This window comes from Chroicocephalus ridibundus, chromosome 6 (assembly GCF_963924245.1).
Source record: "Chroicocephalus ridibundus chromosome 6, bChrRid1.1, whole genome shotgun sequence".
NCBI lineage: Eukaryota > Metazoa > Chordata > Aves > Charadriiformes > Laridae > Chroicocephalus > Chroicocephalus ridibundus.
In genome coordinates this window covers 13,256,988-13,279,632 of record NC_086289.1, presented here as the reverse complement: position 1 = coordinate 13,279,632, position 22,645 = coordinate 13,256,988, and the positions used below count along the sequence as shown (strand labels likewise).

The window sequence follows — 22,645 nt, the reverse complement described above, 5'->3', positions numbered from 1 at the left end:
ACAGGTTATTCTAGAATATGATTCATCTGCCTTCTTTTGGATGTCAATATGTGAAGGGGAAGTGCTGAGAAGTGCCTTTTCTCTCTGCTGACTGGAAGAAGGCTCTAGGCAGCAGCTCACGGAGATACATCCCCGCTGTAGGTATCTACGGTTGGAAGGGCAGCTCCTACTCCTTCCCTTGGTGCTTTTGAAAAGGAAAGATGTTTACTCAGCCATTTCTGGCTGGGTTCACAATTGCCAATTGTTCTTGGCAGCACTGATTGTCCCGTCTCTTGTGTGTGAACTGAGCAGGTCCTGTGGACAGTCAGGGAAAGCAGGAGGGTGAGCACCTGGGGTTGTGAGAGCACACTGACCAGCAGTTCCCAACAGACGGGCCCTCTGTTTCCCCAGTAAGTAGGTTTGGAGGCTGGTTCTGGTCAGAGAGCGTCCCATGCTACTAGGTGTGATGACGCCTGCCTTCGAGAGCTGTGCAGGCAGGACTCGTGCTGCAGGAGCTCTGCAGCACAAGCTGTGAGGGCTGCGCTCCCTCCACTTGGTCACAGCGCCCTTGCCCCTTTCTGCCTCATGTTGCAGTGCTGTCTGTTTCCTGCTGTTAGATATAAGGCTGATCTGAATTTTCGGGGCATAAATCATGATTCAGGGCCCCAGTTCAACAAATCCTCATAAGCCAAGATCAGAGGTGACTCCTTCCAACCCTTGCAGTCATTTCCAAAAGCAAGCCCTGGCCTTTTTCTGACAGAGAGAATGGCAGAAGGAACTCAGAAGTGTTATTAAGATGCTCACTGATCTTTCTTTTCCTCCCTCCTGCTTCTTTATTTGCTCTGTCAAGATAGCTTTCCTGAGAAAGACAGCACAGCAGCTGGACTTGATTATTTCCTTAACTTATGCAAACCCTGGGGCTTATGAGAAGGAAGGTGGGCAGCATGCGAGGTTTTAATATACATTTACCAGAAGTTAATGAACAAGCACAGAACCTTGAGGGCATACAGCAATGTTGTCTTTAATTTTATTAAATATTTATGCAGCTCTTTTCTTCTTTAGGGCAAAGTACAGCTCCTCCTGCATATTTTTAATTACCAAGTCACTGCCAGGCATTTTTGACTGTGCAGGTCGGACCCACTGAGAATGATTAAATTGAATGTTGAGAGAAAGAGCATTAGGGAATCTCCAAACCTTTTAAAGTAGCTTGCAGAATTTTTGCCCTCCAAAAAAGGAACGGTAGCAGCCTGGGTCACTGGGGACATAGCACAATTTTGTCTCACCAAAGCTCTTCCTAGAGACTTTCTGTTGGTAATTCAGACTCTGAATAGGGGAAGGATAAAACTCAGTGTCCTAAAGGGCACAGAGGGCTTTTGAGACAGTGACTTCTGTGGTGTCTGTGTTTCCACAGAGATTTAGTTTGTTGGCATTTGTTAACCTGCTTCAGGCAAAAATCCAGAATCTCTCTTTATTTACCTCTTGAAGCCAGCTGGCCAATAGAGGCTATGCATAGAGACCTGATTCAGAGCCCATTAAAACTTATGGAAGGCTTTGGATTAATCCTGTTGCTTTATCATTGTATTGGCTTGCAAAGGCAGCTGTTAAAAAGGAGTCTTGGATGTGGTTGTGTGCACATCTAGTCTTTGGTGGTCCAAGGAAGCATCAATACCCTGGATTCCCTTCCCCATGTGATACAATGTCATGTAATCCTTAGACTACCAAGCTGGCTGTGTTGTTTTAGTTTAGTGTTGGAAAAACATCAGCTATGGTTTTCTTTCCAGCCGGTCATAGCTCAGTCACGGAGCAGGGAGGCCATTAAAATACGTAAATTTACATACCTTGGCTAGTTGTTCAGGAAGTGTTCCTAGTGTTACGTATTGTTAACTGCTTCATTGAGAAAAAATGGCGTTAGATCTTGGAATTAGTCTGGTTTGTTCTGAAAGCAAAGACTGCAAAAAGCAAGCAAACCCAACAAGTGAAATTATTAGAGATTAATAGGAAAAGAAATTAACATGACAATTTTCTTTCTGAATCTCTGCCCATGTTTTGTTACCAAATGAAACACGAGTCCCACGGTGCTCTGCAAGGTTGGTAGTTCTGGTGTTGTCAGGTATCACATACCTTCTGTGAACTACGTTCCTGCCTCTCAAACTAATCAAGCACTTTGTCTCTGGATGAGCCTAACTCATGATGTTGTGCCGTCCAGCAGAGAGCCGCCAACACACACATGCTTTGGGGATCAAAACTGTCACCTAAATCTGGTGAGCAGGTACAGAGATGCACTCATTACTTTTCTCCGTAGTGACTATGGGTATGAGAGGCACAGCAACAACCAGTGTGTCCCAGCCTTCTGGTTCAGCCCGTCCTCCCTGTCCAAGGATTGCAGCATCGGTCAGAACTACTTGAACAGCACTGGGTAAGTGAACCTTGCAATATCTCTGGTTTTGTTGACCTTGGCAGTAGACAAGAGAACCTGAATCGTTCTTTTTTTCTCTGCATCCCGCCTGGCTCTTTTCCAGTCTTATTCGTGAGGTAATGTTTGCAGCAGCATCTGTATGGAACATTGCCTCATTCCTCAGAGGCAGGGAGAAGCACATTAACATAAGTGACATGTAGATATTGTATTGCTATCAAGTGATGTATGATCCCTGGAGCCTAGACTTGGAGCTCCCCTTTGCTGCAAAATTAAAATGCGAATCAAGAAGGTCTATCTGAGAGACAGCTGAACATTTAAAAGGACAGGTTCAAGGTATTTCACATCGTTTTTCATTGAGCCTCTTCCTATCTTACAGCTGCAATCTTTTAGCCTCTTTTTTTCCCGGTCTGCCGTTTTCACTTTGTATATACAATGCCTTGAGATTTCAGACAAGCTACATGTGCTGGTTTCTCTTGGTTTTACCCAGAACAGATGGCAAGTGTTGGTTTATTATAGTAGTATCGCTTTGGAAATGCTATTCTGTCATGCAGGGGATACCCTGAAACTCTGATTGCACTGGCTGGTGCAAAGTTGCGATGTTCCTTCTCGGGCGGTGCAGGCCCTGAAGACTTTGCAGGGCTGCTTCTGAGCCATGGGTTATGACAGGGTTGTTTGTGGCTGGTTGACGTGGGTGGCTGAATAAAGTGAGGCTGCTGGGAGTCTGGAGTCACTTAACTTCAGAGACCCCCTTTCAGCTGAAAGTTTGCTATAAATATGGGATGTAATTACAGGCCAGTATGACCGCTTGTAGTCCTCTTGACAGAGAGCAGTAAGAAAATAGTTGGGGTCTGTGGCTTCTTAACCAATCCTGTATTTTTACTGTGAAATTACTAGAAAGGGTTAATCCCCCACAACAACACTAGGAATAGCCAAGTGTCATGCTAGTTAGCTAACCTCTTCCAGGAAGAGCCAAGAGAAAAACCCGATCCTTGAATCATTTTAAAATGGGATTGGACAAAGCTCTTGGCAGACCATTCCAAGCACCTTCTAGCAGAGTAGAGGCAGACAAAATGTAATAAAAAGCATAATTAAAAAGCCAGGATGCAGGGTGCAACCCTGCAGGCATGGGGAGTTGGGGGAGTTCTCTGCCTTTTAGCAGTGCAGAATAATTCACCTCCACAATGTGTGTCTGTTCTCACTGATGCTGCTGAGAATCTCTGGAGAAGGTTGCGTTGTGGTTTGTTTGGCTTTCTCCAATTTAATAAAGCGTTAGGTTTCTTTGATTCTTCCTTTCAGCGAGGGAATCGTGCAGGCAGTTGGCCTTTGAAAAAACACATGCATTAATATGGAGAAACAAAACAAAAATAAAACAAAGAAACTTTTCTGCCCACCGCCTGAGCCCAATTTCCTATTGTTACTGTTCCCCAGGTACCGAAGGATTGTGTCTAACAACTGCACAGATGGCTTGAGAGAGAGGTACATGGCCAAGATGGAGAAATGCCCTGGAAAAGCACCCCGAGGACTGCACATCCTCACTACTGACGGAAAATTGGTCACGGAGCAGGGACACAACGCCACCTTCATCATCCTTATGGAAGAGGTTTGTTAGTGGGCTCAGCAAACCTTTCACTGCGAGGCAGGACTGGCACTCTTTTCCTTCACCTGTCAGGCTGCTGAGAGGAAAATAGCCATCAGGTGGGGTCATGAAATGATGAACAGTCCTGAGATTTAGGAGAATTCATGAAAGAGGGCTATACATGAAACATACAAACCAATCATATTGGGTCAAGCCGAAGGAGTATTTGGATGGTTATCTCGTCTACCAGTGATGATGAAGCCAATGCTGAAGAAAGCATTTCCCCACCATCTTCTTGCTGACTCCCGTGAACTGCAGTTTGTGGAGTTTGTGAGGCAGGCATGGTGTCTCTATGCTAAATAATTTTGTTTCTGGGATGAAAAGCTTTAGCTGAAGCTTTGCTGGGAAAGGTTAAGAACAATGGGGAGCATTTTCAGACTCGTGGGAAGCAGTAAGGGACGTTATTTTTTTTACAGTTGGAACTGAGCCTCTTCAAACCACCTCTGAGCTCCCCAGCCCATATCTGTTTTATTTATAATGTGTTGTGATTCCCTGTGTAGCCAACAGTAGCATGATACCAGGCCGTGATGGTGCATGAAGCATCAAAAGGCACTTCTGGTGATCTGAGCCAGGTAGCCCTCTGTTTGGCAAACACGTGTGGTGCAGCCTGTGTCACCAAGGCTTGTGGCTCAGTGGAGCGCTGGATAGCTAAGGAAGGCACTTGCTATATATTCAGGCGGACAGGATGGGTTTTCAAATGATCTTATTTCTCTTCTGGTCTGTCATTTGATTTGGTGTTTAGAGATATGTGTGACTGCACCACAAAAAGCCCTGCTGTGTTTGCAGCTGCTGCATTCTCCTGCTAGCTTTTGGCTGCCCGTGGAAGGTGTCATTGGAGATCCAACAGTGATTTTCCCGCAATGGATTGTGTTACTTCTGTTTTCTGGTTAAACTGAACAGTCAACTCACAACCTCACCTCTAGCATCTCTGGGTGTCTCAGGAGGGGCAGCAAGGGAATGAGGCGGTGTTGGAGAACCACAAGTACATTTTGTCATTTACTCTGTCCTGTGTACTTCATTTTGGGATAGTACTTGGAGACAGCTGGGAGCCAGACATGTCATGGTCACAAGCGTAAGAATAATGACACCAGAACAGGCTAGATGCCTGTCTCCGAAGTATCCTGCCTCTGACAACAAGCAACATTAGATCTCTAGGGAAAGCATATTAGAAACAGGGCAAGGCTTGTGGCCCTTCCCGTCCCAGTCCCCAGAGTAGCCTCCATTGGCAACTAAGACCTTCAAGAATACAAGAAGCTGTTTTAAATCTGAGCATACTGCCATGGAGAAGTTTTTTCTCATGATGCCTTACTAGTATTTTTTTTAAACACACACACACTTCTATTAATTTAAATTGTTATGCAGTACCTAAATGTTTCATTGGGACCACGCTATTCTGACAGGGCCTTTTTACATACTTCCTCAGAGGTTCATGTGTGCTCTGCTTTTATACAAAGGGGATTTCTTGTCTACCTGGGTGATTCTTTTATATTCTGCAGACTTGACATGGTAAGACGATTTGTATAGACACTGTGAGTGGGAGTTTAGAAAGGAACAGACATAATCTAAAAATTAGGAATCTAGTAGTAATTTATTAAGGAACTCAAGCGGAACTGCTGCATACAAAGAATGATAAACAGATGGGGAATAAGGCAGCAGTCAAGGTAGCTGGAGAGTGGAGTCTTTACAAGGCTTTAGAGATTGAAGAGGCAGCTGAATAAATACGTGAGGGCGTACAGTCTATGTCCTTTGTTGAAAAATAAGGATGGTTAGAAAAACATTTCATTGAAACAAATTTTTTTCTAAGGGAAAAGGATTTTCAAGAACATGTCTTTGTGGGTGAACAGCTTATTCCGCAGAGAGTTGTGTGTTGAGTTTGCTTCTTAAAAGAATAGACATTTTAGGAGGAAAAAAATAAAGAACACTGAGATTTTGGGCACAAGCATTCCCATCTTTCAATGTGAACCTGAGACAAATGAATTGTAATCAAAGCATTCCTTATTAGTTGGAAGTAATAATTTCTGTAGAAGTCTTAATTATTACATACCTTGCTGTCATACAGATTCATTCCTGCCTCCCTTTGCCTTCTTTGGTCAGTCTGTTTCCTGGTGGGTTGTTTTGCACCTATTTCTACACTCACTTTCTGAGCCAAACAGCAGTCTGACGAGTTCTCCTATGGATTCATCTGTGTGGTCTCCATTCAATCTTCCTACAGTTTCAGACTAACCCTGATCAGCAACTTTGTCATTAGCCATCAGTTCCTTTCCACCTTCTAGTACACACTCTCAATATATTGACGTGACTGACCTTTACCTTTATGCCATCCAATGGTAAATGAGGATTTTATCATAGTTAATTGAAAACTAAATTTCTCAGAATTCATAGATTTAGCTTTAGTAGTATTGTTCACGGTGGTAATTCAGAATAGTGTGTGGCAATGACAATGGACAAAGAAATGCAGAATGACTGAATGGTTTTGCTGTGTTTTCAGAAATATGGGGCTGGACTGTGATTTGGACTGTGTAGACATGCAAGGGAAGACGAGGAGATAAGAGAATTTTTTTTTACCTTTTTCTAAAATCCAAGCTTGAGTTTGACCACAAAGAAATAATAGACCGCCAAATTGCTGTTGTATGGAGCTGTGTTCTTGAGTAGATATATGAATCTGGTTTTGCACCTGATCTTTTCCGTGCATCCTCAGCTCCCCTCTGAAGGGTACTTAAACTCCCCTCAGGCCTAAACAGTTGTTTATGTGGCAGCTCCAGTTACTGAACTGTTCTGTTCCCTTGACTTCTGTTTATGCCATCTCACGGATTCTTTTTTTGAGTAATTGCAAGGCGATGGCAAGGCTTTGTAACAGGGTTGTAATTGCAAGTGACCTGAGAAGGCAAGCTGTGACTATTCAAAGAACGAGCCTGAGCAAGTATTGGAGGCCCGCACATCTGTTAGAAGATTGCTAAACTGTATCTATAGAAAGAAATAGCCACATCCATGTCATATTTTTATGCAAAAAATTTGAGAGCTTTATTAGAAGAACCAAAATACATCGTGTACATACATTCCACACACCCTCCCCCACCCCAAGCATATGTTGGATGAAATATAGCCCTCCTGAAATCAGTGGGAATTTGGCTCTTAACTCCAGAAGACCAAAATTTCAACCACTGTTCTGTCTCTACAGTTTTTTTCACTTTGCTACTGTGGCTTCCAGGCAGGAAAACTTTCCCAGGCTAGTCATCGTGGGGAGATGACTTTGAAGGGCTGTTCCATGGCAATACTGCTCTCCACGCATTCTGCTACCCTTTGCCTGCTCATCGATTTCAGTGTGCAGAGCTCCAATCTTTGTGACAGCCCTTAGCGCATTCCCTGTTGGTAGTTTACGGGGCTTAAAGCAATGGAATGCACCTTTTGAATATATATGGAGATCAATGAATTTTTTCCATTTGAAATGCCTCCACTTCATTTCTATCTTAATTTGTATTCATAAACTCCAGAATATCTGACATCATGTGTGGGGCTAGCATACTTGTTTTAGTATTTTATATACTGGATACAGAGTTATGAAAAGGAGAAAGGAAACATGATTGGTGTGATGGGCAGGCTTTGCATTGAAGACCCAACTCTCGTAATTGGGTTGAAAGATCGTCCGCTACTGTTTAGTCATAAAAAATCTGATCCTGCTTCCCCACTTCAAACCTTCTCATTTCAGATTGAATCATATTGGAGAAGAAAGGACAAAATAGAAAAGAATTGTAAGGTGTGAGAGAGGAGCTGCTGCGATGGCTGCAAGAGATTTCAGCCCGAGGTCACCAGTGATGAATCCAGCCCAGATCAAATTTTTATCCTCTATTCAGTGTCTTCCATATGAGATGAACTTGCGGTCTTAGTACACTCCCTTGAGAAGTGGATTTGAAAGGTTTAACAAGCTGTGGGAGCCTTTCTATCAAATAACTGAATATCCCAAGAGTGTAATTTTGCCCTGCTAGAGAATTTCTCAGACTGACTTAAAAAACTCTCTGTCAAAAGGATGTTATTGGCTACTCAATATTATAGATAGGTTTTAGTATCACTACCACTCTAGTCCTCTATGTTTTGTTTTTGTTTTATTTTTAATGTCCTAGTAGGACAGAGGTGAAAACTGTGCCCTGATCAAGTCAATAGAGAAGATTCCCCTGGCTCTTGCGGAAAGGGCATGATGGAGCAAGGAAGGAGAGAGATCTAACATATATAACCAAATATCCGTATTTCAAGAACTACATGTAATAACCCTGATTATATGGGTGTGTACCCGAAGACTCCAAGTATACACTCAAGGCAAATTCACATCTGAAAAATACCCTTCCTACACACTGATTTTTAATGCAGGCATAGCCTATGAGGAAGATAAAGTCTGTGGGGAATGCTGTGATCCTGATTATCTACATAGGGGTCCTGCTTCAGTGGAGTCTGGCTTCTTGTCTGTGCTCCTAGCTCCTAGGTTTCCATCCAAAGGAAAAGATCAGGTGCGCTTTCAGGACTGGGACCAGTAGCAGAACACAGCAACGCAGCATCCTGTCTGTGTCAGTACCGTGATTGCCACTTCAACAGGCTCATGGAAACTGCCAGTAAGACAGCAGCTCCCGTGAGTTTGGAGTCAGTGGGAGGCAAGAACTGGGACCCCTTGCTTTTCCTGGGTATTTCTGTCTCTGCAGGAGCCTTTGTTGTGCACCTTTGGTCTCAGTTGCTGATCATTTGGGTTAGAACACCCTGTGAACCACTTATTCCTGATTTAAGGGCCTCTTTTTCCATGATCCACCCAATATTCTACCTTTATCCTGACTGTCCTGGGATGATAAGAAGTCATGATCCGTGCTATGTATGAACGTGTTTGGACCGTATGAAAAATCACCTACGGATTTGAGGTTCATAGAATTTAGGCTGCAAGGCATGTGCTTTGCTGCACACAGGTAAACTTGAAAACTACTGCTCAGAGGAAAGCTGGTGCTGTCAGTTCTAAAACTTTTGGGGACTGTCACAGGTGTGGTTGTCCCAAGCAATCTTAGCCCTTTGTCTGATCTGCACAGTTTTGCTAGGAAGTCATGGTTTGTTTTGTGCAATACCTGGCCCAGAGGCTTTGGTGAAATCCGTGAGTTCAGTGGTCTTTTTCAGTGCGCGCAGTGGATGTAGGACCCTGCAGGATTTGAGCTGGCTGTGAAGGGATTGGAGGTACATCAGAACCGGCTGCGAGCTACATGGTTGTTTCCGTCCCTTAGATCACTCAGTTCTGGAATTGCACATTAGCTTTGATCCTGACCCTGTGCATTTACAGCTATAATGGGGTTTATGAGATGGCCAGGAAATATTTCTGAATTTTCTATTTAAACAAACAAACAAACAAAAAAGGGTTACATTTAGAAGCAAGGATATTTTGACTATTTTTTTTCTTTTATTCTTTGATATGTCTGGGGATTGGTTTCAGTTTTGGACTAGGAGCATCTCCAAAAAGGTAGTGGTGTTTTCTTCACCCATAGTGAATACAGCGGAGACCTTTCATGAAAGGAGATGACTCGAGCCAACACATTTTATATATATGCAGAAAGTTACAGAGATTTAATTTGAGGTATAGTTTTATTTCAGTTTAGTGAAACCACTGCAGTGGGCTTTAGCTCTGTTTGAATTAGCCTTGTTTTGTGTTATTTTAATCAGCTGGGGACAAGTATAAAGTAAGGCTCCAAGAAACTGAAGTAACAGACGCTTCTACAGTTCAACTGCAGTGGTTTAAAGCGTGATTTAAATTAAAACAGTGCAGCTACTGCCTCTAGACAATACCTGCAATGTTGGAATCGCTTGTCTGTTGTTCCCTCCTTCATTTAATAGCTGTCATTGACAGTAATCCTAGAAGGGATTTTCTCATCATCTACTTCGTTCTCCTGTGTATCCAGGCCCCACCTCTGTGTTGACTGACAAAAACTGTCAGTCCTCGGTGTGGGAGTCAACCTGTATAAATTCAGCCATCCTGAAGTTACATGTCTACCTGAAACTAGTCATCTAGGCTCTCTGTCATCAGGGTACAGGGATGGATATTTGCAGATGATTCATGTCACCTGTCTCAGTTATCTTAGGATGGGATGTGTTGGTTTCTTGCTGTCTTTCTTTCTCTCCCTTTCATTGACTATACAGGAAGCCTGGAAAACTAGCTTAGACTAGATTTACAGCATCTCAGTGACTAGGTTCTGTTTCTTTGGAACGTATTGGAGAGCCACTTCAACCATTGTCCTGTCTCCAGAGTATTCCCGATGCTCCCGCATGCACGTGGGAATTGCTCTCCAGGTAGCATCTAGCCTACCATCAGTGCAGTGCCTCCCATCTCACCGCCTCTGACGGAGGTACTTGTTGGACCCACCCATTCAGTGAAAGGCTGTGCAAAGTGACACTGGCCACTTCAGTGACGCATGATCCCCCGCCATACATTGCATTAGATGGTTCAAATATGGTCCCCTTGATATATGCATGTTTGGCACTCTGCCCTCCCAAAATCTCTAAACCTAAGAGAGGAGAATAACATCTCTTTACAGGTGTAAATGTTCAGCTGCTCTAAGCATTGCTTGTATATAATTACCTGGTGTTGATTTGAATCTGGCCACTTTGGGGACTAACAGAACAAAGATAGGCTTTTCTGGTAAATTTACAAGTTTGTGTCCGTGCTAATGAAATGGAACTGAGGAGTGAGATGGAAGGTAATATAAAGCACTCTTATCAGCCCAGTTTCCTAATCCAACCTTCTCTGTTGCAGGGTGATCTCCAAAGGACAAACATTCAGCTTGATTTTGGAGACGGCATTGCAGTATCCTATGCTAATTTCAGCCCTGTTGAGGATGGCATCCGCCACGTGTATAAGAGTGCTGGAATCTTTCAGGTGACAGCATATGCAGAGAACAGCCTGGGCTCTGACACTGCTGTCCTCTTCCTGCATGTGGTCTGTAAGTACTTCCAGCTGGTAGATTCCTTGGGAGAAAACCTGACCTCACTGAAAATCCCTGCAACTTCAGTGGGGCCTAAGAATACATGCAAACCTACCATCGTACGCAGCTCACGCTCTTCCAAAGGCTCGGACTTTTAGACACTTTTCTATCTTGTTAAGTAAACTTTATTGAATGAAGAGGAAGGGAAGTTTCTTTTAACACAAGTATATTTGCAGTCCTCCACAGATACAGAGAAAAGTTTGAATATGTTTCACGGGCTTTCTGAAAGGGTCAGAGACCAAACAGCATATGAAATAAAATCCACATATGTGTTTTCAATGTGCTTCTAATACCAGGAGGTTTCGATTAATCTACTGAATTTTTAGTCAGTTATTCAGGATTTAGAAGTTTATGGTGCTTATTAAAGAAAAGAAAAGCATTATGCTCAGCATAATTCCTGGGACGTGAATGTACCGGGGGTTAATGTGCTACTTTTCATATTTCATGTTTGACATACATCCCTGACTTATCCCTCCTGTTTGGTAGATCAGTGCAATTTCTCTCCACTTGGCACATGAGCAAACTCAAATATAAAGCCCCCAGCTGGCTTTCTCAAAGCCACAGGAGAGAGCAGAGGGTGTGGAACACAGGATGAGACCAGGAAGATCCCAATTCTTTGTCCTGCTCTCAGATGGCTAGATCTACTGGGTAGCGAGCTTTGTCTGTGTTCAGATGTACCTCATCGGTTTTGCCCCTAATGGTGTTCACAGCCACGTCTGTCTTCCCCCTTAGCCTCTCAGAATGTCTTCTAGCCTGCCTGTCTTTTAGTTCAGCGTTTCTGCTGGAAGGAAGCAAGTCAGAAATTTCCAACACTCAAGAACTTTTTTCTTCTTTTTAATTTCAAGCTCCCTGTGTGAAGGAATAAATGTTCCTTGAAGGTTTTATTATGCTCATAATTCCCTCAAAGTCAATCATGGCTGCATTTAACAACCTGTTATTAGAGCATTAACTGTTTTTTCCTTCACCTTGGGCCATTAGCTGACAAAAGTGATGGTTACGTGGTAATAACCAGCTTTGTATGGATTATCCGATTTTTCTCATAGGAACTGCATTTTCATGTTGAGGATTTTGGAGCAAAATGCAATGAGGGGCAGTTGCTTGTCCTGGTTGTGCTACTCTACCCTCTTCTTCCTCAGCCTCTCGGATCTCTCCTTTGACTTTTATAGCATTCTTAGGTGGCCAGCTTATTATCTCTAGGGAAATATTTTGTAAGCATTTACATTCATGCTGACACTGAAATAAAATGATACCTCAGTAGCAAACTTTTAATATATTTGGATGTACTAGTCAATATAGGAGGTTTGCCCTTGGAGCTCAAACGTACAAACAAAAACGCCTGCTAAATAAATCACCCTTATTATATGATCTGTCTGGTGCTGGAATCCTGTGTGGGGAAAAAAAGGGAGAAAAAAGCTCCTTGGCCTCAAGCAACAGCAGTTTTCTACCCTGCAGCTTTATCAGGGGTCAGTCGACTTTTCACCTGTCTGGAATTTGCTGTCAAGCTGCTCATCTCTTCATTTAAAGGAACTGAAGATAGTAGTGCGCTGTCACAAAATAGGGGGGACCTACTATTCTTGGAAACCCAGAGTACTTGCTACGGGCAGAGTTCAGGAGTGACTTGCTGGTAGAAACCCCTTGGGAAAGAGCGGTGGGAAAAAAGAACAAGTTTTAGGGAGACAAAAGCAAGAACAGTGTCCCACTGTACTCGGGGCTGTATGTTCCAATGGTAAAAGAACAGCTCTTGCTCTCCAAAATCCTTGTAATCCAAGTAGGTGGAGAAGTGATTAATGTCCCCATTTCATGCTTGAAGAGCTGAGAGGTAACACAAGAAGATCATCTCAGTTAAAATCATCAAATTTCCTGCTTCCTAGAATTAACGTCTTATAAAAAAGAAATCTCACTTCTTTCTTATTTCATCCTTTTCCTTCTCACAGTGATAGTCTATCAGTTTGCTGAGTTTTAAAAGGTACCATCCAGAAAGACTCAGTAGCACTGATGTGCAGCAGTTACCAGCTGAAATACGGTACCAGTAAAAACAAAAAATTAAGCAATGGAGATAGTAAAAGCTTTAAACAAACTAGCAAACAAACCCTCAGTATTTTTTACATGTTTTTTCTAGAGAGGAACTGGCTTCTTAATTCTGGACTTCATGCACTGGACTCATTCTGGACATCTGCATTTATTAGACAAAACTTTACATTGATACTGTGTTTTTTATTAAGTCTTTCAGAAACACGTTCTTCTGACAGTTAAGTGCTTTGATATGCCAATGCTCACATCTTTCAAGTAGTTCCTGTCTTTTCGCTAGTGGTAACTGATTCCCCAAAGACTTCTCAAGGTCAGGCCAAAGTAAAAAATTTACCAGGGATTTCCAAAATCGTGAGTCTGTCTTTTGGAGACCTTCTAAAAAAAACACTCAGAGTGTATTAATCAAGGCATAAATGCCTCATATATAATCAGATTTAAGTCATCTTGGCTAAAATGATTTTCCCACAAATTGTAGTAGCTCAGCGGATATATTTTCAAGAAAACACCTTCTTTCTCTCTCGTGTCCTATCCCTCAAGCTCTCAATAGCAGCGTGCCCTATCCAGTGCAAAGCCAGTTCATTACTCTCCCTCAAACTGCATTTAAAAAATTCTTCTAAGCACGGTGCTGACCCTGTCTGAAATTAGCACTGTGGAAAACGTGCATTTCTGGCTCCCTCAGAATTAAGAGTGATGAACAGAAATGTATGATTTTATGTTTATTAATCTGGTATCTTTTTCTGTTGCTTATTGACTGCTGAAATTCTCTTGTATTGCTATAATAGAGTCTCACTGCTGACATAAGACATTTGATTTATTTAAAGGAAAGATCCTTGCTGTTCACAACTGCGCAGGGAGGATTTACCTCAAAGCCTCTAATAATGAACTGTCTCTTCCCACAGGTCCAGTGGAGCACGTCCATCTGAGTGTCCCCTTTGTTGCTATCAGAAACAAAGACGTCAACATTACTGCAGTAGTTTGGCCCAGCCAGGCAGGCACACTTACCTACTTCTGGTGGTTTGGTAACAGCACCAAGGTACGGCTGTCCTTTGGTTCATTATTACTTCCTAAGCTTGTTGCACCAGACAGGGAACTCTCTCAGCCCTAATAAAAACTTCTTGCCTTTGCTTGTTTTGTGTTTTAGTTTTTTTCCTTATCTAAAAAGGGTTGTCATTATCTGAACTTCAGCCTTTGTGAGTTGATTTTCTCCTGTCTCGTGTTGTTCTCTAGAGTCATTACTTTTTTACATCTGGTTGTTATCAGCCGTACTGAGCTTTGAAGACCACTGTTATTACTAGCGTGCACTTGCAACTTAACTGAATTGTGTACCACTATATATGAGATAATACTGGCTTTTAACACAATGTTTAAAAACTGCTGGTGTTCAAATAACTATGGGGGTTTGCATTATGTACCAGTATGCAGTAAATAATGCTCGATTCCAACACAATACTTTAAAACTGTTGGTGTGCAAATAACCAGTTGCATCTAGAATTTCAAGCTGGACCCTCAATGAATTGTTTGTGTCCATCCATGACTATTGTCAACAATCTTGGGTAATCTGAGAGAGATGAGATTACTCCCTTGGGTAATCAAGGGAGATGAGACTTCTTTGTAGTGAATTTTCAAATGCTTGGCAAAAATTTATTATAAAGAGCTTTTTTATCAATAAAGTGAATCAAACTACAAGTTGCGGTCATGCTTTCAAATGGAGAGAGCAGGATTTCTTATTAGCTACAGTTTTTATTGTAGGCTTTAGGAGTGAGACGGCTGACACAGGCACTATCCTCCATTATTACAGTTGTGAAATGTACAGCTGATAATTTTGCAATGTAGTGTCTGCTGTTATTTACAAAAGCAGTTTAAGTCACACCGTTGTCTACATTGTTGAGTGGCAGTTGAGGGTATGCACTGAGGTGAGATCACAGTAGAAAAAAAACAGGGGTTTTACATGAAATATGGAACTCAAGATAAAAAATAGCAGGCATGCAAGTATTTTATTTTCTCTTTGACAAAGCTGCTCGCGTTTTAACCTCTTACCCTAGCTACCAACAGCAGCAGGAGAAAAAGAAAAAAAAAAAGTAAATGCTGTGTCTACTGGGATTTTACGTCAAGTCAGGAAGCTTACTGTAAGAACTTACCTATTTTTGTGGAAGCATAACTGAGGCACTGGAAGAGCTCAGGAACAAAACCTACTTACTTTAACTCGGCAAGTTGCTGTGCCCTAGCTGAGCTGTGGCAACCACTCACATACGCACATCCAGTCCATGACAAGTACCAGCTAATTCCACATAGTTTATTCTGCACTGAAAGAGAGGGATGCAAAATCACATTACAGTTCAGATATTTTTGGCTCAGCGCTCACACATGGACAGCCATTAGAGTACGTCTGAGACAATTTAGGTACTGGTAACTTGATCCTCTGCTTAAGCCCTCTAGTGTACCCGGGTGTCAGAGTTTTCCTGCCTTTTTTTTTGTCCTTAATATAGAAGTTGGTTGTGAATAAGGCCTTAAAAAAGATTTTTGGAAATAGAAAGTAATCTAGAAAAGGTAGAGCAAAGCAGTGGTGTTTGCTGAAGATTTCCATACAGCTCTCACGGTGCTTGCATCTAGGTTGTAAATGTGATCTGTTATCTGTTTTATCTTCTAGCTTAAATTTCAGACCCATAGGCAACAGAGTACAGGTAGATATGGATGTGTTTGGGATGGATGCTTTGGACATAGCTGCACATGGAGTAGCTGATTCCTATGATACCTTGGGGCGATTGTACATGTTGCTGAAATACGTTGAGGTGTGGGTTGGTAAAGATGGTGCCACTTACCTGTGGCCACATCAAAGACTCAGAGCACCTTTCGTCCTTTGCAAACCATCAGCTCCAGCTACTTCATGAAATGTACTTCAATTTCAACTCTGACAGAAGTATGGCAAAGGATGTAACATGATATAAATGATAAAGACGTAACAACGGCAGCCACCTCTTTTTTTTCAGGACGAAAGTCTGCATCACATCAAAATTCCTTCTGGGATGTTCAATGTACATGTCAGATCTTTCTCTGTGCCCACTCATGAGCAAACTATGGTGCTCTAAGTACAGGTGGAAGACACGGGGATAGTGATTTGTGTGTGAATTAAAGGATGAGGTGTGTAAAGTTGTGCATAGTGACTGGTATATATTCTTGTTCCATTCTGAGGGATTGCAGCTTCATTTCCTGTTCAGCCCGTCGGCATCCCGGGCAGAACCAGATGTGTCTTGTGTCACGGTGCAGTCTCGCTAGGGTGCTCCCTGTGCTGCTGCACAGGCGAATGTTGTCTTACAGTCAAATGACCTGGCTGAGGCACTTGTGCTGCCCTCCCCACCCTGCTGGAACCGTTGTACTGAATTTCTACTGTGCTGATTTTTGCAGTATACCCAAAGGCCAAGTTGCTTGGATTAACACAGGTCCAGTTTAATAAATGTGTCCAGCTGTCTAATAGGTTTGAGCAAATGAACCTTAAACTACTTGATTTAATTTAGAGTTACTTTCCAGGTCTTGGTGCTTGAATTAAAATTAAGGAGTTGGCTGAATGTTAAAACTCCATGATGGAGGTGAAATCATCCATGATAATGGAACGTCCAGCATACACACACACGAAAAGGAAAAACTGTAATTTGAAAGGCCAGATTGGTTCTTCTGATCTGCCTTTGCACAGAATTACAACCTCTAATGTCCAGGAAGAGTGCTAATATCGCTGCAGTTTGATACCGGCCCATTCTGCTTGGCCAGGATGTGTGTATATCGAAGTATACATTAGCCACACCTCCAGGGCTAGCGGAAGCTGGCAGCCTTGTTGACTCGGTGCGTGAGTCCCATGTGAACAAACAGATTTGTATTTTTTGTTCTAGTGCTTTTCAGCTCATGGATGAGGGGGTCCAAAGGGAGGTGGCATTCTGCCGGGAGGGAAGAGTGAGCCTATGCCAGTGGAAATTTCAATTTGGCTATGAAAACAGCATATATGGCCACTGTTGTGAAACGGGGGCAGGTGGGCAGTCTGATGGGATGCAGCATGAGAACTGGAAGGTGGATGTTTAGTGGTTTTCCTCTGGAAACAAACAGGCAGTGTAGTGAAAGGACAGTAGCAATGGTACAAGAGCTTTATCTGTGCTCTTAGACCTCTGTGTGCTTTTGCAATGGAGGCTAGCATCACTATTTCCATTTTAATGGTTTAATCTAAACCAAGAGATCTGTCTATAGACCAACTGTCAGATCAATTGCACTGCGAGGGTTAGACCTTTGATTTTCACTATACAAATCTCTTTTCCCAAACGTGGTGCACTTTTCTCATCTAGATGTGTATCTGTGTGAGAGTTTCCTGTGCAAAGAGGAGAGCTGTAGGGCTATCAAGGACATTTTTGTTTGAGAAGGTGCAGATAAAGGTAGTCTTCTCTGGTAGGGCTCTGAGCTGGCTAAATTCAGGTCATCTTTACTCTGGAAACCATTCAGCCACATTCAGCCAGCATTGTCAGCAGGTATTATGCCATGGTTTCAGCCTTGTTAGCATGGTTGGAGCTGCTCAAAGCATGGACGGGGCAACGCTGGGTGCCCTCACTCCGCCCTGAGCAGAGTTGCTCTGATATAGATAGATAGATCTGTGCTCATAAGGGCACAGGCTTGCCCTGAATCTGAACACTATGGATTGTTTGAAGAAGCATCTGCATCTTTGGTTTAGCTGGATCCTGTGTTTTGTACAGCTGATATAGCAACTGTGCTGAGGTGTGTACAACACTGCATTCTGCAGCACTGGTTCTGCAATTGCTGACTGTGCTCTACTGAGGTATTCGTAGCATAATGAGTTGCACTTCAATACAAAGATATTTCAGGAAGCATTTACTGAAGTGAGAGAAACCTTTGCCTATGGGACAGTTCTCATTGGGTGGCGTTGGGCCACATTTAGGCCTTAGCAGGACATGCAACCTTGGAGCACCTTTTCTGTATCAGGGAGGAAGGATATCATGCCCTGGTGGATTAGTCAGGTGCATCTTGTGATCCTGAGTTAACCTCACCCTGATTTTGATATCGCCGTCTCTGTTTACCTCTTGCAGCCCCTCATCACCCTGGAGAGCAGCATCTCGTACACCTTCGCTGTGGAGGGGATGAACACCGTCACTGTGCAGGTTGCTGCGGGCAGTACCCTCATCCAGGACACCAAGGAGGTCGCAGTGCACGGTATCCTCAGCCTTTTACAATCAGATCTCAGGGGGGTTATCAAGAGGTGAAGAACAGGCAGTCGCTGCTGAACCAATATGAACTCCATAGTGCCTGGAGGAACTTCTGAAGACAAACTGTAAACTGAGTAGCTCAGATATGTCATGATCACAAAACACAGAAGTGAACTGGATGGGGCAGCTAGCCAAATTTGTAAGCTCAGCCCTGTCATAAAGTAGCTGGTGTCTCCTTTGCCTGTTGGTCTGTCTGTATACCCTGACTGAGAACTCCCAAAAGGAAAAAACACTTAGAGCTGTAGCCAGACTGCCTTCCCTCTGCCTCCTAGCTGTGGAAAGAAGTAGTCATAGTGCATCATTAAGGTGGCCTGAATACAGCTAGTGTTTCTCTTCATACAGTGACTGTATAAACGTCAGGGGTCTGGAAAACAGGGGGCAGAAATTAGTCTGTTGTTGCCCATCTCCCATGCCACAGCTGGAGGTCTGAGTGTGTCCACTGGACTTTCCTGTGAGTATTGGTATGTTCTGCCATATGTGTACATCACGGGCTCCAAAAAGCACCCTTTGCCAGACCCCAGAGCTTACTCTATTTGGAGCGTGATAAAGGCTGAGTGGAAGGGCTCTCTCAGCAGTTTTGGCCAGGACTTTGAGATTTCTCCAGAGAATAACTTCCACCCTGGGCTAGTCTTAATTTTTCCTATCCAGTTATTGTCATCCATCATTTGAGGGCAAGCTTTTCTTTGAATAGCAAGTTTTATTGAGAGACCTGGGCTTCAAGCAACTTGGGTTGCAGCGTGTAGTTGAAGTATGTGTGTCTTGTTTCAGTAATTAAATATAAATAAATGTCCTGCTGATGGCTGGAAAGCTGTATGCGCAGATTTAACAACCAGCTAAATAGATATTTATTGATTGCCTGGCTGTGAAATGCAATGGGTTTTAATAATTTGTTAATATGATTTAGTGATACCCAAACTCACTATTAGCAAATGTAAGTAACACCCTACTTGATCATTTTGAGCAAAATGCAACATTGCAAAATGCAGTGTTTACTTCTGGGAAACTTGCATCTTTCCAGCAGTTTCTGGAATAAGCCAGAATCAAGTGTATCTGAGAGGGTTCCCCACAGGGGATCTCGATCTTTGGTCCCGGTGGGTCCCACAGAGCACTCCTCACTCTCTGTTTTTAAACACCTTGTAATAAATATTGCCTTCTATTTAAAAGATCTAGAGCTTTGGGCTTTATCACAAAGAGAAATTGATCCAGTTGGAACATCCAAATAGTCCTATGCAGCGCCGTGCTGCAGACTGACCTGATCTGAGGAGGGGGTCCTTCCAGACCCCCAGTCGGGTGATCAGTTCAAGTCTGAGTACATAAACGAGTGGCACCTTTGGTAAACGTGCACTCTGCTAAATTTGTATACTAATCTCTGTCCTGTGTTAAGTTGTTATGGCTCTAGGCAGGAAAGCATGGCTTTCTGATGTTAGCAGTGGAGGAGGTTGATTCAGGGTTTCCTCAAATTGTGATTAACAGACCAGAATTTACAAAAAAAAAATAAATTGGACATGGTACTGAGGGTTCAAAAGTCAAAGTCTTTATATATCAGGCTCTGGGTTAAGCCGTCAGAACTTCAGAGTGTTTCCCTGGCTCTCTTTGATGCTTGTTTTATTTGAAAATATACTGCACTATCTAAAAAGAAAGAACAGATCTTGCAAAAGATGCAACTTAAATGCTGTGCTGGCACATCCCTGCTATTCTGTAGATTTCCTCATTTATACTCTTGCTGGTTTATCTTGATCTAAAACTGGTACCTTCTTACAAATGATTAACGGTACTTATTTGAAGTGTCTGGACATCAGGTGCTTCAAGGTGAGGCACAGCACATCTCCAAAACCAGAAATGGAGAGTCTTCTACCCTGAGAACTTAGATATCTGAGTATGATTCCCATCCTGCATCTGTGTCTCCCACTGGCCCAAATCCATTGTGCACATTTATAATAAGGATTCCAGGCTTGGTCTCTGGTGGCACCAGAGGGCGGAGTTGGAATTGCAGAAAAATTTAAATTGTTCTGTATTCAAAGTCTAGGAAGTTTTTCTTCCTCCCTGCAATCAGTCAATTTGGAAGTAATTTCAAAGTGTTTCATGAATAGCCATTGCTTGATTAGCCAGTCATTAGCACCACTGGGTTTTGATTTGTTGGGGTATTAACTACTCATGGCTTCCCTCCAGGAGAGCAAACAGATAATACCTGCTTTTGAAAACATTACTTACAGTAAGTGTTTGTTCTCAGAGCACAATGCATGCAATTGCACAGACTTTCTGAATTTCAGCCAGAGGCCTCCTTATTTACTGGTCAGCTTCCTTGTAAGCAGAATCTGATGAAGTTGAGTGGCAAAATTTTGAAGCCCAGAGGCATCATGAAGGGAAGGTATCCTTGCACCTCTCCCATTCTTGCTTCCACTTCTTCTGGGAAAAGCCACAAGTTGGCATTAGGGAAAAATGTCCTTTATAAGAACTGTTGTAAGAATTCTTGCTTTGCAAGCTTTGTCCTGCTTAGTGTTAGCCAGCCCTTTTTCTTCCTTCAGCTTTTCCTCTCTCTCTCGCTTTAAAATAATTATGGTCTTCCTGTTGTCTTCTGTACCCTTGGCTGTACCCCGAACACTGTCCATTTAATCTTCTTATAAATACTGTTTTTCTGCTCTAGAGTATTTCCAATCTCAGCTCCTCTCGTTTTCTCCCAACTTGGACTACCATAACCCTGACATCCCTGAATGGAGACAAGACATTGGCAAAGTCATCAAGAGAGCTCTAGCGCAGGTGAGCATCTGTTTCCTGGTCTGTACTGGCAGTGACTAGGCTGTTTGTGTAAAACACACGCTTTTTCGACATGCTAACTTAAAAGAATGCGAAAGAACAGCAGTAATGAAGCTATCATTTTAAATCAATAAAAAAGCTTCTTAATATGCTAGATCTTTTTACAGAGGCAAACTATATTGGGAATTTTGTGGAAATATTATAATTACTTTTATTAATGTTTCTGTTGTGCTTTTTAGCTTTTAATATCCCTGAGGACTTTACAAATTCTAGATTGGAATGGTATCATTATTATTCGTAATTTGCCCAATTGATACTACAGTATGTACTGTTTTCTACTGCAAACGTTTGGGTGGCGTTACTGTGTGGTGTTAAACAGCTGATCCACTTCATCCCGGAAGACAGACATTGTAGTACGTTGGATGCATGAGGAAGATATTTTTATCTCTTCCTAATACCCAGTCAGGAGTTCCACATGCAGCTAAGTGTAGCAACTGGTGAACATTATAAATCTCTACTGCCTTTCCAGCTGGGGCAAAAAATGAGGATTCAGAGGGAAAATAAACTTACCTTTAAAATACCGGACAAAGAAGGACTACTGGGTGGAAGATACTGTACCTTCCTTTGGGATTAATTAGAATATGTAAACTAGCACTCATTTTTGCAGGAAAGGGGACAGAATAATTTATAATATGAAATAGGCGGGGACTTTGGCTTTGTGTAAAATCAGGAGACAGAGTTAGGCAAGCTTTTGTGGTTTTTTTTTTACATTCTGTCAAAAATGTATCACGTTGGGTTTTTTTGCTTCTGCTACAGCTGTTGTTAGAAATGGAGGCTGATTATTTTTACCGGGAAAGTACATTCCTGCTCAGCTTTTCTCATCTGCAGCCCACTCAAAATTCACAGTTTATAAGAGTTTCCTTGATTGTTTTCCCATCCTGAGAAAACACTAAGTTTGTTTGTTTAAACTGCTGTTCCCTTTTGCTGTATTCAGAGTCAAGCTTGCAGAAAAAAGAAAATAATGAGGTTGTAACTACGAACGGTTACAAACAACAGTAGAAATGATGTAGAAGTGCTTGCTCGTATATCCTTTTGTGACTGTTTGGTTGCAGCCTGTGGTTTATGTTTATTGGATGGATCACAAGGAACGGGCTGCGCCATTGATACGTTTCAGTTCAGGAATGAGGCCAAGGAGCTTGAGGTGGGGTAGGACCAGGGAGCTAATGGGCTTAGCCTCACGCAGTGGAGAGTTTCTGAGGATGCAGAAGTTGGATCTGGGGAGAAAGGGCAGTAGCCTCAGTGGGCACGTCGCGCTGAAGACAGTTGTGAGAGTTCAGATATGGAACAGTTCAGGAAACTGCGCAGTTCCTAGCACAGCCCTCCCGATCAGCCCCAGTAGTATAAAGTCTCCCCCGGAGACATGAAGTTATTCATGAATGGCAAATGTGGATCCCCGTAACCTGATATTAGAAGGTGATTGCAGGCAATTTTCTTCATATGTCCCTGTTAGTTGCACACTTGCCAGTGATTGCTCTTAGCCAGACTCTCTGGATCTGACTTTGGGTCATTCTTTTGTAGC

The 22,645-nt window shown here is 42.7% G+C and overlaps 1 protein-coding gene across 1 annotated transcript in view; it reads left to right on the top strand.

Moving 5' to 3' along the window:
* The window catches only part of SORCS3 (sortilin related VPS10 domain containing receptor 3), a 307,837-nt gene that overhangs the window by 271,207 nt on the left and 13,985 nt on the right, over positions 1–22,645 (top strand). The window contains exons 17-22 of the mRNA XM_063339010.1: positions 2,282–2,395; positions 3,824–3,995; positions 10,801–10,987; positions 13,957–14,090; positions 18,136–18,259; positions 20,957–21,069. Coding sequence (XP_063195080.1) covers positions 2,282–2,395; positions 3,824–3,995; positions 10,801–10,987; positions 13,957–14,090; positions 18,136–18,259; positions 20,957–21,069 — 844 coding nt within the window. The remainder of the gene's footprint in view (positions 1–2,281; positions 2,396–3,823; positions 3,996–10,800; positions 10,988–13,956; positions 14,091–18,135; positions 18,260–20,956; positions 21,070–22,645) is intronic.